Below are 15,080 nucleotides of genomic sequence, written 5' to 3'. Positions count from 1 at the left end.
CATCAAAAACAGAGTGTGATGAAAATGAGGAAAAAGTGAGCCAGATGGTCAATTCTGATTGACCCTCAAGTGTCAGGATGCTAGCGGAAGAGTGCAATATTCAAAAATCACAGTGCATTGCATTCTTACAGAAGATTTATCTATGAGAAAGGCGTGTCAAGATGTTGGCCAAGGTTCTGTGGGAAGACTGCTCGTATGACAATCTTGCCTTGGGTCTCTTGGACCACGGAGAAAGTGACCCGAAGTTTTTAGAATAGATGATTACTGGTCAAGAGATATGGATCTTTGAGTAAGACCCAAGTATAACCCCTTTAAGTACCATTTTGGACCACTGGATTATTTCAAAGAGGCCATGACCAGGTGTCTTCATGAGGCTCCTGTTGATACCTTACAGGAAGAATACCACAAATGGCGGAGGCACTGGCATTTGTGTGTCGATACATAAGGGCTCCCTTATGAAGGCTCTAATGAAGAATTTCAGCTATTTTTACTTTTATCTGCAATAAGTTTTTTTCTCCAGTTTTATTCTACTAATTTTTGGGAAATACTTTGCATGACAAGCATAGAAAGGCACATTTCTGTGCCTTCTACGAGGGTATTTTCAATAATAAATAATGTTAACCCAAACTTTCACCAGCACTGCAGCCCCATGCAGGTGCGATGTAACATTTTGACACCTTTATTATTGAATTATGCTTACAAAGGGATATCGCGCACGTGATTTCGTATTCACACCGAATATACTTTGTTGAGAAAGAATTTCATATCATGGTTTTTTTGCATGTATCCTGCCAGTAGATACTCCATCGAAGAAGTGCTATTTATCAATTGTTTGACCTGGTAAGCACAAAATTATCATAATTTGGACAGAAACATCTTTGCTCGCGACAATTACAATATTTACAACTTTTTTTGTTAAGAATGAGAAAATATTTTCCAAAGATTTTAGTTCTGAGTAACTCCTTGAGATCATGCTGTAGAAATTGAGAAATATTTACAGCGATAGTTAAAATGCGCTCAAAATTGTTGCAATTTAATTTTAATGCAAGTTTTATTGACATTCAAATAAAATTCTATAAATCTATTCATCCCATTTATAGAAAACGCTAATTGATTATCTGTTTTAATACAAATTTTATTGAATTAAAAATATGTTAAATTGTTAATTTCATTAAAATATACAATTATTATTATCAGTATTTCGGTTATTTGAATTTGATCGATTACATACCATCCACCATGCTGAAATTGTGTTACATTAAAGTTAAACTGTGATCATGGGAGCAAAACAGTAGTATGAAAGTATCAATTTGACGGATCCATGGGTTTCAAGAAATTCGACCAATATATATATATATATATATATATATATATATATATATATATATATATATATATATATATATGTATGTGTGTGTGTGTGTGTTTATACATATACACACTGAGTGTGTATATATATACACACTCACAAGTATATAGTATGTTCCAAGTCCTTTTCTCCGCAATTTCTACCATGCAAAATGCGTTATAAATACAGATAATAATATTAGGGCCTATACTCCATTCTGTCGTGTATTCCAATATACGCAAATGTTCCTCGATTAAAATAAACAGAAAATATGGATTAACCAAAAAATTTAATTTCTTTTTATTCGAAATAATCCATTACTTACTTTTGCTTTCATGTTGTTCGACGAATAATTACAACTGTGGAAGATAGCGTCCAACGTAATTTGCAATGGCAGCAGTATCTCTTGCGAAAATTTGCGATTTCGAAAGTCAGATAGACCTTAGAACTTCGAATTGCTCTTGACTTATGTTACAAATCCATCTTTTTTACCCGTTTCTATCATTTTTATCAAGCATTAGAAAGGGTTATTGTAGTTTGAGGAAAGGTTGTGTTTTATGGAAGGTTAGGGTAAAACGTAGGGGTAAAAAGAAACTTAACAATTCCACCAAAAAGATTTAATATTTCACGACTATGGTTTCGATGCTTTGCATTATCATCAGGTAACGTACAACAACATTTTTTCAACTTACTATATATAGTCTGGCTCCAAGAGGGGAGTAAGGGAGAGGGGGAAAGTTGAGTTTAAGTGCAGTAGCCTATAAGTGAACTAGGGGAGGGGGAGGCTATGTATTGGAAGGTTACTGGCTCAAATTTGTGAAAGTTTAAATTAATTAAGTGATCATTAAATGAAGAACATAATGTAACACTCCACCGTTCAGTCTGACAGATTTGAGGTGGTCAACGAAACAATATACCCCTCCCGTTCCCCCTCCTAAAATTCCTAAAAGACTCCAATATCTTTCCGCACAAACCCCACCCCCAGCAAGGCAGTGATAACCATCGACCGTCCCTTACAAACCATTGCAGACAAACACCCCCCTAATTAAATGGATGTGTTTGTTTTTTTCCGTCGATATTTCTAAGAACGGCGGAGAGTTACATCGTGTTCTTCATTTAATGATCATTTAATTAATATAAACTTTCACAAATTTGAGCCAGTAACCTTCCAATACATATCCTCCCCCTCCCCTAGATCACTTATAGGCTACTGCACCTAAACTCAACCTTCCCCCTCTCCCTTACTCCCCCTACCCTACACCCTCTCCTTTCCCTTCTTCCAAAATTGGAGCCAGGCTATATAAGTTGAAAAAATGTTGATGTACGTTACCTGATGATGATGCGAAGCATCGAAACCATGGCCGAGAAATATTAAATCTTTTTGGTGGAAGTGTTAAGTTTCCATTTTCCCTCATAATGAAGGAATTCCACAAATTTAAACCTGAAACTTTTATGTGAAAGTGAATGTTATGCAATCATTCTTATTAGCTTTGAATTTACACGTTCACCTTGTTGATAATGAAAAAGGTTTGTTTAATAAATGATTATTCTAGCGTACGCTAATTTTGAAGGCACTAATTCTTGATAAAAAAAATACATAATTTGAATAGCAATAGCGTAAGTTTATGATTTGGGGAGGATGTTTCATTAGTAGGAATTTCCAATATTACTCTTATCTTACAGAAATAACTTACGGAACACATTATGCTCCGGGTATAGCATATTACTAATCCTAAGATTATCTGTCTACTCACAGGTCGAAAATCCGCAAACTTTCCAAGTAGCTTCTTACGCTTTCCTCCAGCAATTTGACCTCCGGAATTTTCATGTCGAGTTCACCTTCAGATTCTTCCACCTGTAGAAAACGAATGAATTACGAATGCGGCATATAAATAAACTGGTCACTAATATATTCTATGCAACATCTAAAATATATGCCTCTTCAGGTGTAGAATTGCATGAATTTGTTGGTTTTGCATGTTGCTTTATTCTCTTTTACGGGTGATGACCCAGCATCCCCCGCCACACGCCTTTGCGGCGGCTTGAGGGGTATTATCTAGATGACATATTATTGCGTTTTTGAATGCTCAAAACAAAGTTCAAAGTGTCCATGATCTCTCCTTGAAAATGTGAATTAATAAAATTAGCAAACGTTTTAATCAAACGATTTAACCTCAATGGTAATGAATAAGTAATGTGTTTAATTTCTAATTTTAGAATAAGGAAGAAACGACTCATTACTCTTATCTTCAAATTTTCCTTTAACATGTTTTGCTAAGAATCACAAGTAGTCATACTCATTATTGGTAAAAAAAAACCTCGCCAAAATGTCTAAAGAAAAAATGAACAGCATAGTAAAACCTAGGATTAATCCGTACAATTGTAATTTTGCGTATTTCTGCAAATCTGAAAATTCAAGTCATAAAGTTAATAGGCCGGTGAATAATTAACAAAACAAAAAATCCGATTCCATAGACCGTAACCTATTAAAGTTTTAATTTAGATCGAACGAAAATTTGACTAATAATAAATATAGTTATTTGATAAACCATGCTTATATTTTATTTTCACGGTGTAATATCAAATATTACATTTTTACTATTGGTAGAATATTGATAGAAATGAGCTCTTACGGCTAGTAAAATTGAATTAATGTAAAACTCCAATAGCCGTAAACAGTTAACCTTTCTAAACAAAGTACAAATGAAATTAGTTGGCTAGCGGTGACTTGTGGCATATACATTTTTACTGTTTCCATTAAGGTCCTCAAAATCAGTAAACCTCTTTCGAAAAAATTAAATGTGGAATTCCCCTATTGTCCTTTTGAAAGAGACGGCCGGCTAGCATGTTAAAATACATTAATATCACACTGCATTTTGATGAAGGGACAACGGAGTTCGTCAATCAATCTGGAACCAGAATGACCAAGTATTTTTTTGGGAAAAAATTCGTTCGAAAAGACGTAATTTCAATCGTCAAAACAAGGCGCGTAAAACGTGAGCTGTTGACCCCAGTCAGCGCTAGCGGTGGCAAATGAATGTCCCTCAAAAGGAACTTCTCTTATTTGGCGGAAGCTCAGTGACGCTATATAATCGGCTAAGCCCCGGGCTTTTTCGTCCGCGGTTTTTACCACCAACTCACAGGCCTAGCTAGGCCAGATCTCCTCACCCACACACAACTAAGGTTGATGCCCACTCTCCCAGTTTGATTCCGAAAAGCCGTGAAATCCGGCAGGTTACGGAGGGCGGCCCAGCCCCTCTCTACCCTGGGAGTGAGGGTTCACCGTTTAGCCACCAGCCAGACGCCGACGAGCAAATCTACGTAGTTCGATTACGGCCCATGCGATTTTGATTAGGTCAGAGCGTTTAGTGCACGGATGGCTTGGAGTTTTAGATTCTCCGGAAAGGCGAGAGCCGGAGAGTTAAGCTTAGCAGACGCAGGTCTTCCAAGGTCATCGGTCCCCAGCTGACACCACGCTTCACATCTGCAGCACATTTGGAGTGAACGAGATGATACACATCGGTTTTAGGAAACAATTTTACATTGCGTTGTAAAGGGAAAGGGCTGTACAACTAATTGAAAACAATTAATGGGGTTTCAAAGAGGAATACACCTTTAGGAAATCTTGTAAAAACGAAATTAGAATATTTATGATCATATACATATATGTCCATCGGTGTGCCTCGGTGTGTGCTTGTATCATATTGTGGGATTTCGATCTTGAGGGCACATAAAGCTTAAACTTGTTACTTTGGGAAATGATAAAATTTAAACTTTTTTGCCTGTTCAGTTTACAATTGCTGGGATTCAATTTTTATGATATTTTAGCTAATCATCATCCACATTTTTCAAAAGCATTCTACCGAATTCGTGTTTGAATTGTATTAAGGGAAGAAAACATGTAGCTACTTACTTGACGTTTTTGCCTATCACCCGTGTTCATTCAAATAAAAAATATTCAAATTAAGAAAAAATAATTAGTGATAAACTATTAAATTTATCGCCATTATTAGTATTATAATTGACCATATATTGATCAATATCATTCCGATAGAAGTGGAACTTACCGTTGGTCATTTTACAATTTGATCGATATCCTTTGTTCCGCAAGTGAACAGGGGATATTTCGAAAAAATGAATTTTTGCACCTGTTTTCCAGAGAAATCACTCAACTTCTACAATTCAATTTCCAAAATCTTATGATCCTTATTAGAATCGTCATGCACATCTTAAAAAAATACCCTCCCGAATGCGTACAATTAAACAAGACGAAGAAATCACGGTGAATTAGCTGGGCGTTCTAATCTATTACCTGAGTTTCATAAAAGTTAAATATCTGAATTATTTTACGTTAAATATATGAAGTATTATAATATATTATAAGTAAAACACGAAAATGAGAATTGCAGCATATCTGCTTAACACCAACAGAAATAAATGGCATACATTATGCGTTTATTTATTAAGGTAATATAATACCATTGATTGTTCACATAAACGGATAATCATCCATAATTTATGCTTATATAAATTTTAAGAAAATGCTATACAATATGTTAGAAGGAAGATATGCGTTGGATAAGCAGATATCTTATACCAAAGCTTTAATTTACAGAGAAATGACAAGTCAAACAGATCGCAAAACACTTTCGAACAATTGATTCTCACTGACGGTGAGTATAAACCAGAGGTTTAGAATTGAATGACAAAAAAGTGCACTAAGTGTTCTTTTAATAATGAAAAGAGCAACCCTGACACACATTCACTAGGAAGTACTCAAAAAAGCTTTTCTGGCCATGTTAACTATAGCGGAGATACGATCACATCGGACCTCGATGGGGCAATCAACTGCAAATTAAAAGCGATGCCACTTGGGAGAAGCTAGCATTTGTGAAATGCGAAGTAGGAAATTATAGCGATGGAAGAGAGCGGATATTACTGTATTTCCATATATTGTCCTAATTTCAAATCTGCGGCATTTGAGAGACCTTTCTAAAAAAATTCATTGACGGGGACCTTAACTTATTCCTGAAAAAAATGCTACCTGAGAACTTTGTAAAAAGCCATAAATTGTACTGAACATGGCTTGCCGATAAATCGAAATGATAGTCACAGGAGGACAAGACTAACTTGAATTAATACAAAGGTGCCAATTGTGAGAGTTTACTTACGACTTTGACAAGACAAGCCCCCCATAAGCAGGTTCATCAAGTCGGATAACACTGACAAAATATTTAGGAAGAGAGCATGTACCCGGATATATTCAAGGATATGTTTTTCTCTCGGAATTCACGGTCGCAAAAAAAGGGAAAAAACGCTGAAAAATCACTAAACATTCCCTCTTTCAAGACTATTTCTCTCCTTTTTCAGCGCTAGTTTCTCAAAACCCCCCTGCCGCACGCTATGACGGAGGCTTTGTGCGGATGTGTACAGAGTTTGGCAGGATATAAATTTATCGTAATCTTTAAAGTTTCTCTCGCGCAGGGAACTTATATAAAACATTTCGCTATATGTACGTCCTAATAATTTTCATTAGTGGTAATCTGCCGGTGGAGACTAACTACTGCTAAGCCTCTCACCTAACACCACACAACGAGACACCCTATACAAAAATAAACAATCCTCCCCCTCAACACCACAGTATTTAATATTCCATCGTCAATTAATATGCTCTGCATCCATTTTTCCCACCTTCTTCGAATTTCTCCCAACTAGCCTCTTCCCTCCTCCACCACGCCTTGTACCTCGTTTTCTTACCTTCCATTTTATTTTCCATTTTTGCGCACTCCCGCATTTCAAAAACCCCTCAAGCTTTTGCTGAATTTCTACGGTACAAAATTTTTTATACTTATTATTTTCCGATGAGTGGTGTCTTATAGCCAACCAAACGCGGATATAACCCCGGGGAGCAGGATAACGTGTAGATCCGGGATATACGTGTGTCGAACGAAATGAAAGCTCTTAATGAATTATAATGAATCTCAAAATAATTTATTTTGTGTCCAATGATAAATGAAAGATTTTTTTAGCACCCCGATAATCAATTGTATTAGTAATTATTATTTTGCATTCCAAAATCCTCCCGCACTCGGCCGGACATCGAGGGATCCGGGTTCGAATTCCGGGCAAGGCGAATGATTTTGACACACTGAAATTGTGGCATTGATATTTATTTATAATCATTAGAAGTTCAATTACTTTTCAAATTGTCCTATCTCATGGCTCATTCTCATAGATGATACAGATAAGACAAAAGATTGGCGAAATATCAGAGAAAAAGGCTCAGGAACATTTTGAATAAACCTCTTACAGAGGTAAAATTACATCAATTTGGCCATGCCACCTCATTATCAAAATACATAATTGCGTGCGCCTCTCCAAAACTAATTCTCCTTCTCGGTAAGTTCAAATGCCCTACATATTGAAAGGTTGTGATAATGCAAAACAGACACCTGATATTAAACTATGAATATGAAATTAGTCCTATTTGTAAGCAAAATACTGCCTCTTCGTAGTTAAGTACACATAGTCCGACGTATAACTGCTGGAAGTGACAGAAAGTCCGAAAATTATCATTATCCGCGAGACATATCGCAAAAGTTACGATTTTGATTGTATACTCTTGGAGTCTTGGCTGGAATAGCGGTAAAAAAATCCGGGTCCGCGAACTCTCGAGAAATTTTCAAAAATCTACATTCGACGATTCCGCGAGAGAAAATCTTACACACGCAATACGTTGAAATACCCTGGATCCAACCTAATATTTCTCTCCGGAATTCTAAGACAATAAGATTCGATGAATTCACCAGACAAATAAATTATCGCACAAATATAAAAAGTGTATCGGGATCAAAGAACGATATAGGAGGAAACGACTCAACCCGTTACTTTGATCCCAAATTTTTCATCTTCGTCATCTTTTTCACTAGAAAATTCCCTTTCGTGGGTTCAAGCTATGGAAATTCCGAGGGAGCCAGTGGGAAAAAAATCTTCCCAAATATTGTTTTAATATGAAAGAGCATAAAGAGGATTTCAACTTTTCCAAATGTCGGCGAAACAAACTTTCTCTGAGCTACGAAGTTAGGGGTTTCATTAATTATAAAGCAAAAATTCAGTTTCTTTTTTCACCGCAACTCCTTAAAATTACAGTTATTCCCCAAAGTTGCAGGCGGAATCAATTATTATAACTTACTGAGCGATGGCAAAAATGTTTCAGATGCTCTCTTTAAAACAAATTAGCCTTTTTCTTCTTCTGCAAAATAAAGCAATAAAATTTGCCATAACATGTATTAATTTAATCAAAAATACATGCATAAATGAAACAAAATTCGTTCCTTGTAAAGTTTAATTAATTTAGTAATCATCAGGCAAAGAAACACATCTGCATACCTTATGAGAGACTACCGGTATGCCAACTAACCTTTCAAACCCAATCCCCCCCATACCATGAACATAACCTACCGATGCGTTGTTAAATCTCCAGCCGATTCACTCTTGTCCACAATATCAATAGTACCACCGTTTTCAACTCACCCTCCAAGGTCCAAGTAAAGATTATCAGATTTATTTAAAGATTAGCATTTTCATTTTATTTCGATTTTGAAGTTATTTAGAAATTCTCCTGCTGTGACGTGTATCTTAACTTAATTTTCGCTATTATTCCTCATAGGTGGTAGGGTGCTTAGTATGGAGTTCGATCAGGGAAAGCAAAAAAATATTGCACCGTGTTGATAAATTACGAATCTGTTAAAAAACCTGGAAATTCTTTTAAAAATTTTATAAACAACTGTATATTTGTTTATTTGTGCGTGCAACTTACCGTGAAGTCAGTTTCAATATCATGAACTATACATTAAAAAACAGGAAAAAACATTCAATTGAAGTTTGAGACCATTCTCAAACTTCAATTGCAATACCTAATATCATCGTTAATAATACATGCCTCAAGTACTTCAAGAGAAAATAAAATGGAAAACGAAAAGTAACTAGCTTACGAAGAATGGCCCGCCATTTTCTCCGTACTTGTGGTTTTCCTACTTAAACACCAAAATGAAACTGAAACAATAATAAACAGAATAAAAATCAATTAAATTGTCGTCGTCCTAGGAAAATACTCATGCCCAAATTCATTGCTATTGGAAACACGTTTTTCAAACAAGTTTTTTTTCTCCTCCTCTCACTTTTTTATCCTCCCTGGATCCAGCTGTTGACGACAAATCACTGCTATCTCATAAATGCTTCCAGATAACGTGTCTACATAACCGAGAGTAAAAGGTTCCTTTCTCCATCCTCCACTACCTCTTCTTTCTGCATTTCTTCTTAATGCACGTCTGATATCAAATGGAGAAGAAAGAGGGACGCGTTGTCACATACGAGAGAATAATCATTTTAGACATCTCAAGTCGAGAGTGTACCATATTTGTGGGCGAAAGGGTTTTAAAAAAATAAATATAGTAGCACCTAGGTTTACAAATTGTATATGTGACATGTATGTATTTTTGACGGAAAAATCGCATCAGGCGATTACCAGGTGAAATTTAAAAGTGATCGCATCCTAAGTGCAATGTTTTGCATTAAAAATTCTTCGAGTCACTTCTATTAGAGTCGAAAGTACTTCTAATGTTTAAAGAAATACTATGTTAGAGGAAAGAAGAAATATTCTCCCAAAAACCTAAATTAAGTAAATGACTACAGGTTCAAATACCTATTAATAATATTTAAGGTGACTTATTTAGTTCTGCGTCGTCAAATTAATGGCTGAAATTTCTTTTATTTGCATTTATTATTCTTCGGAGAATGTTTACGCATCTTGGCGAATAAGTCACGCATTTTAGTTAACATTTTACTTTTAATGCATGCTACATAGACATCACCAACCTGGCTCTTTAACTCCGATTCAATGGATGTCACCTTTTCCTCAGAAGAAACCGCCGGCGACTCAGAAAATAAGTCCTTGTATAAAGTTTTACATTCGTCCCTCACTTCCTCGTAACTGCAAAGGCCAGCGACATACTGAAGATAAATTTTGAAAGCGTGAAATGCAGGAATTCGATCTTAAGTGCACATTCAAATACAATTAACCTAAAACTAAAACCAAGAAAAGCTAAATAATAATATAATTGATCACATCAAAGAAATATTTCCCATAATTTAAAATATTTTCCGTAAACGTCTGTTTTTTACCATGCACAATAAAAATATGTGATTCACACCTTAAGACTACCAGAGAGACTAACACACCGAAAGACTGTCAAATATAGAAGATCCCTGATTAAACTCATTTAATGTATCTTTCCTATTTCCTCTATAGTACCTATTGCGTATCTTGACGCTGCGAATTAATCCGAATTACACGTAGTGTTCCTTGGCTGGAAAATTTTTCTATACAAATGTAATTCATGATAAACACACATTTAATAAATGCTTTAGCTAAAGTTATAAAATTCTGTAGAATTTTGATAAATGAGGAAATAGTGACCAAACAACAGAACGAACGTAGCACAAAACTTATTTGAGCATAGTCAAAATATTGGTTGAAATCGACTCCGAAGAAAACCACGGACAAGTAATAACAATCCGCAAATGGAAGCCAACATTTTTTTTCAATATGCTCGAAGTCTTCTGATAATCTTCCGCTTAGCTAGCTGCCTTTGCTGCATGGAAAAAGGATTCCTCCACTATATTACCTCAAAGAACCTTGATCATTCATTTCGCTATTGGTTTTACCAGCTCCGGGCTTCTTGCTTTTTTATTCAAGTCTCTCACCGCTAAGCAGGATTCACTTCTCAACATATCCGGCCCCCTGTCGTCTTCTTCCGCATCCGTTTCATCTTTAATTAAGTCGCTTTGTTGCTCGATGGAAGACTTCAGAAATTCCTTCTTATGCGTTGTTTATAGGAATGGATGAATTCCAAACTTAATGTTAAAATTGGAACTCATTCATGGACTAAACGCAGTTGAGCTCTTTTGGGTCTATCGAAAAAACCCATGGCAAGCATTTAAATCATCAAAGGAAATTAAAGGTAAAAAGGAAGATCTTACTGATTACTTTTGAACACGTTTAAGAAACGCGCGTACAACATTATATAATGAATGATAAGACGTCGAAAAATTATTAATGTGACAAACATTTAACCTGCGATGATAGGTGTATAAACTTGGGACATATCCGATTCTGATTCCTCATCCTCATGGGTCATCAATGCAATTGGTTTGCAATAACTCTCCACTATATTCTGTTGCAACCAATCTTTTCATTCATGCCTAGTTACTTGGAGTGACATATTTCGCGACCTGCATCTCTCAATTCATCCTTGACCTACATCTTCAATTCCATCCCTGTTTTCTTCAACTATGGAGTTCAGCAAAAAATCGTGCCGGAAGATATGTCAAATTAGTTCAACTCCTCTTCATTTTAAATTTCTCCATTCAATCGTTCTCCGAAGTACTTCTTCAGTGGCTACTTCAATTTTATTTTCATTATTCTCTCGGGGCACCAACTTCTCATGGCTTTTAATCCTCCATTCTCTCTGTTATTCCTATCGCCCATATATATCAAATTCGTGTAAAATTAAGCTCCATTTATAAGTAAATGTGCTAGTTAACCATTTCATTATATCTAAACTAGTAATATCAGCCATTCGCAGTTGTTCCTTTTAACTGAAAGCCTTCTTCATTCCGATTTTGCTATCTCCTGCTTGATTCTTCCATCGCCAGTGACTCCCTTGTCCATATGCGATGTCTGTCCAGAAAGTAACTTACGTTTTGAAATTAATTATGAACCTAGCAATAAGACAAAATTTTATTACAAACGTTTGAAAGGTTCATTCTTAAACTATTTTTCTATATAGTTTTCATTCCAATTGAGGCATTTATCATTACGATACACAAGCCTTTCAATCCGTCCTTGAAAAAATCTGCCGCCTTACATTTTAACATCTTGTTGTACTACCAGCATGTAATTATGCGTCACTGTCAAATTCCTGTGTCGCCAGCCACGTCTTGCGAGAGATCCGCAATCGTAGATCAGCGATTTTAACGATGTTTTTTCCTTAATTTTTGGTGTCAGTTTATCTGTCACGAGGCTAGGCCCACCACTGCGGTCCTCATCGTGGACAAAGGTGCGGCCTTTTTAATCATGAATGCACCACTACCTCACTCCACCTTCACTCATTATTCCGTATCCGTGTACTTCACAAAGTTATCGCTGAATTTCAATTGACTTGTGGTTTTTTGCCGGTAAAAACCTAATAGCGTATTGCACTTCACAACTCGCGTGATTTTCCATGGCAGCGCACATTGTAATAGTTCGCAGTGAGTTATATAGAAGAACCACCGTCTGCACACACTACCACAGTAGGGTGCGTGCTGAATATAGGGACGTTTAGGCACCAGGGTGGTGCTCGAGCCAAACCCACCACCACGCTAAGCCGAAACGTAAGTTAATTTCTTGAGAGCTCTCGTATTTATTTGAATTCTTCCACTTTCCCCGGTGCGTATTTACCTGGCATTCTTTTAAAATTATCTACCCTGTCTTGAGCGCAGACTATTACCTTGGTTTAATTTAATCTTAAATCAACAAACTGTCCTATTTTTAATAGTTCTCTGGTAGGAGAAGATAATTTGGCAGCGTTAAACAAATATGTACCAGATTCAGTTGCCATGGATAAAGCCACAAAGAAATATTATCCATATCTGAAGTGCAAAATATAAGAAAAAAATTATTTTAATGGATCATAAGTGATATTCCATTGTGCCGTTGAATCAGAAACATAAATAAAATCGACAGTAATATAATACAGCTAAATAATTCTAATGAGAAATGATACGTTACGATCAAAAAGATAAAGCGCTCTCGACTTTTCATAAGGTTTTTCACGAGTGGAACCAAGAGAGTTTATACAATAGCCATGCCTGAAGTTGCGTACGAACTCTAGAGGTTCAAGTCAAAGAGGTTCCAAAGGTTTTTAGTGTTACCTATCCGATCACCTCGGCCGGAATCCTTTGCCACTCTGAATTGACAATCTTGGCCCAAGTCATCCTTATGAATACGTTTTACGAATTTGCATGGTGCACTTACAAAATGCTAGCATGTTAATTCACAATTTATGTGCGGGTGAGATGGGAAACTCGAAGAAGCGGAGCGAAGAGGGGAAGGGCCCGCCAAAAGTGATTTTCCATGGCAGTAGTTCATCCATCGAACATTATAATTCATTTCAAGTATTTATCTGTGTCTCAATTGAGTACTTTTTGTTTTCCAATTATAATTAAATACGCTTCGCTAATAAAATCAATTACTTTCTGCATAATATCCGGCGCATGCAATGGTTTCATGTTCCAAGTTCCGGATTGAAAGCCAGAAATAGTGTACCAAGCGTAGGCTTGTCTCTAATAATTAACTATAGTACTACTTGAGGATTTCTTTATTTGCAATATACAATCAACCGGGATAGCTTAGATAATTTCTTTTTCTGAGGGGGTTCAACTATCCTTAAGCTTAAGAAAATCTTATTGTAATGTGATGTTAAGCAACCTTGTAGCCCATATAACCATCCTTAATCTTGAAACAGTAATGCATAACTTGTCGCTGTACTAATGGTGAAAATTTGAAATAGAAGACATCCCTCTACTTTTTGAGTGAAGCGTACAGACATCTTTCTACACTGCGTATTTAACCTTAACGTACATGTTTACGTGCGTACGTTGCCGTTGTGCTAATACGCAATATTCAACGCTTTTTTAAACAATCGGGATTTTCAAAAATCCTGCTTGTGTATGGTTCCGAGGGTGCCGGATTAATGAGATTCTACTTTATTTTAAAACGAAGGCGTAAAATAAAACTCGGAGGCCAGGGTAGTTTCACGGCCTGACTCAGGTGACACACCCTTCGCCTCATTCATTGAATCAACTCATCTCATTATCCTCCCGCGTCACGGTCATTATCGTATCGTTTTTGAAGTTACAAAGTGCTCGCAGTCTTCATAATTTTCATTATTTCTTCCATCTCTTGCAAGTAAGAGTATGTACTGCATTGGCACGGTCTGGGTGCGATTTTAGTCGGCTGCCCGCAACCCACGGACAGATACCGGACCGAAGCTCCCCCCAGTAGGTAGCGGTGAGATGATAATAATATCATGCAACTGCTAAACGAACTCTTCACCACCCAAACAAGCTGCAGTCTAGGGCGGGTTTCGCTTGACTTCATATCTAAATCAATTAATATTTTTGAATTATTTGCTTATCAAGCAATAAATAACACTTAAAACTTCAAAATAACTCTGCAATGTCCTCTGAGAATTCCTACATTCGATGCATGTTATGTTGAAGTTACTTCAACCAGCAATACATTTGGGTGATGCGGGACACATATATTTAAGATAGCCATAAAGTCGTAGGGAAATAACAATATATCATAGGTACTAAAGACTTAAGACAAATTATTCAGCTAATTTTAGTGAGACACTACGCATACCCAAATCTACTGCGATGGTAATTATGGCTGAATTAATACCATTTATAAAAAAACATTTCCCAGAACCTCTTCAAAATCAGGAGTATTAAAAGCTGTGTTGCTTAGAAACATTCTGCCGACCCCGGTGGCAGCAGGGTAACGTCCTCTATCAACGTAGAGGTCGAGGGTTCGATTCCCTTAGATTTTCGATTCGCTTAGGTGAGTTCTTTCTCTATCTAGGGTTTATGTGTTTGTAATTGATTCCTTTATTATATATAATTG

The 15,080-nt window shown here is 36.4% G+C and overlaps 1 protein-coding gene across 1 annotated transcript in view; it reads right to left on the bottom strand.

Moving 5' to 3' along the window:
* Positions 1 to 8,573: 8,573 nt before the first annotated feature.
* The window catches only part of LOC139697925 (inositol 1,4,5-triphosphate receptor associated 2-like), a 33,566-nt gene continuing 27,059 nt past the window's right edge, over positions 8,574 to 15,080 (bottom strand). The window contains exons 10-11 of the mRNA XM_071596785.1: positions 10,226 to 10,360; positions 8,574 to 8,600 (exon numbers count right to left, since the gene is read on the bottom strand). Coding sequence (XP_071452886.1) covers positions 8,574 to 8,600; positions 10,226 to 10,360 — 162 coding nt within the window. The remainder of the gene's footprint in view (positions 8,601 to 10,225; positions 10,361 to 15,080) is intronic.

Source organism: Hetaerina americana, unplaced genomic scaffold (genome assembly GCF_022747635.1).
Source record: "Hetaerina americana unplaced genomic scaffold, ioHetAmer1.1.p SCAF_8, whole genome shotgun sequence".
NCBI lineage: Eukaryota > Metazoa > Arthropoda > Insecta > Odonata > Calopterygidae > Hetaerina > Hetaerina americana.
The sequence above is the reverse complement of the archived record's forward strand: the minus strand, read 5'-3'. Positions and strand labels throughout refer to the sequence as shown.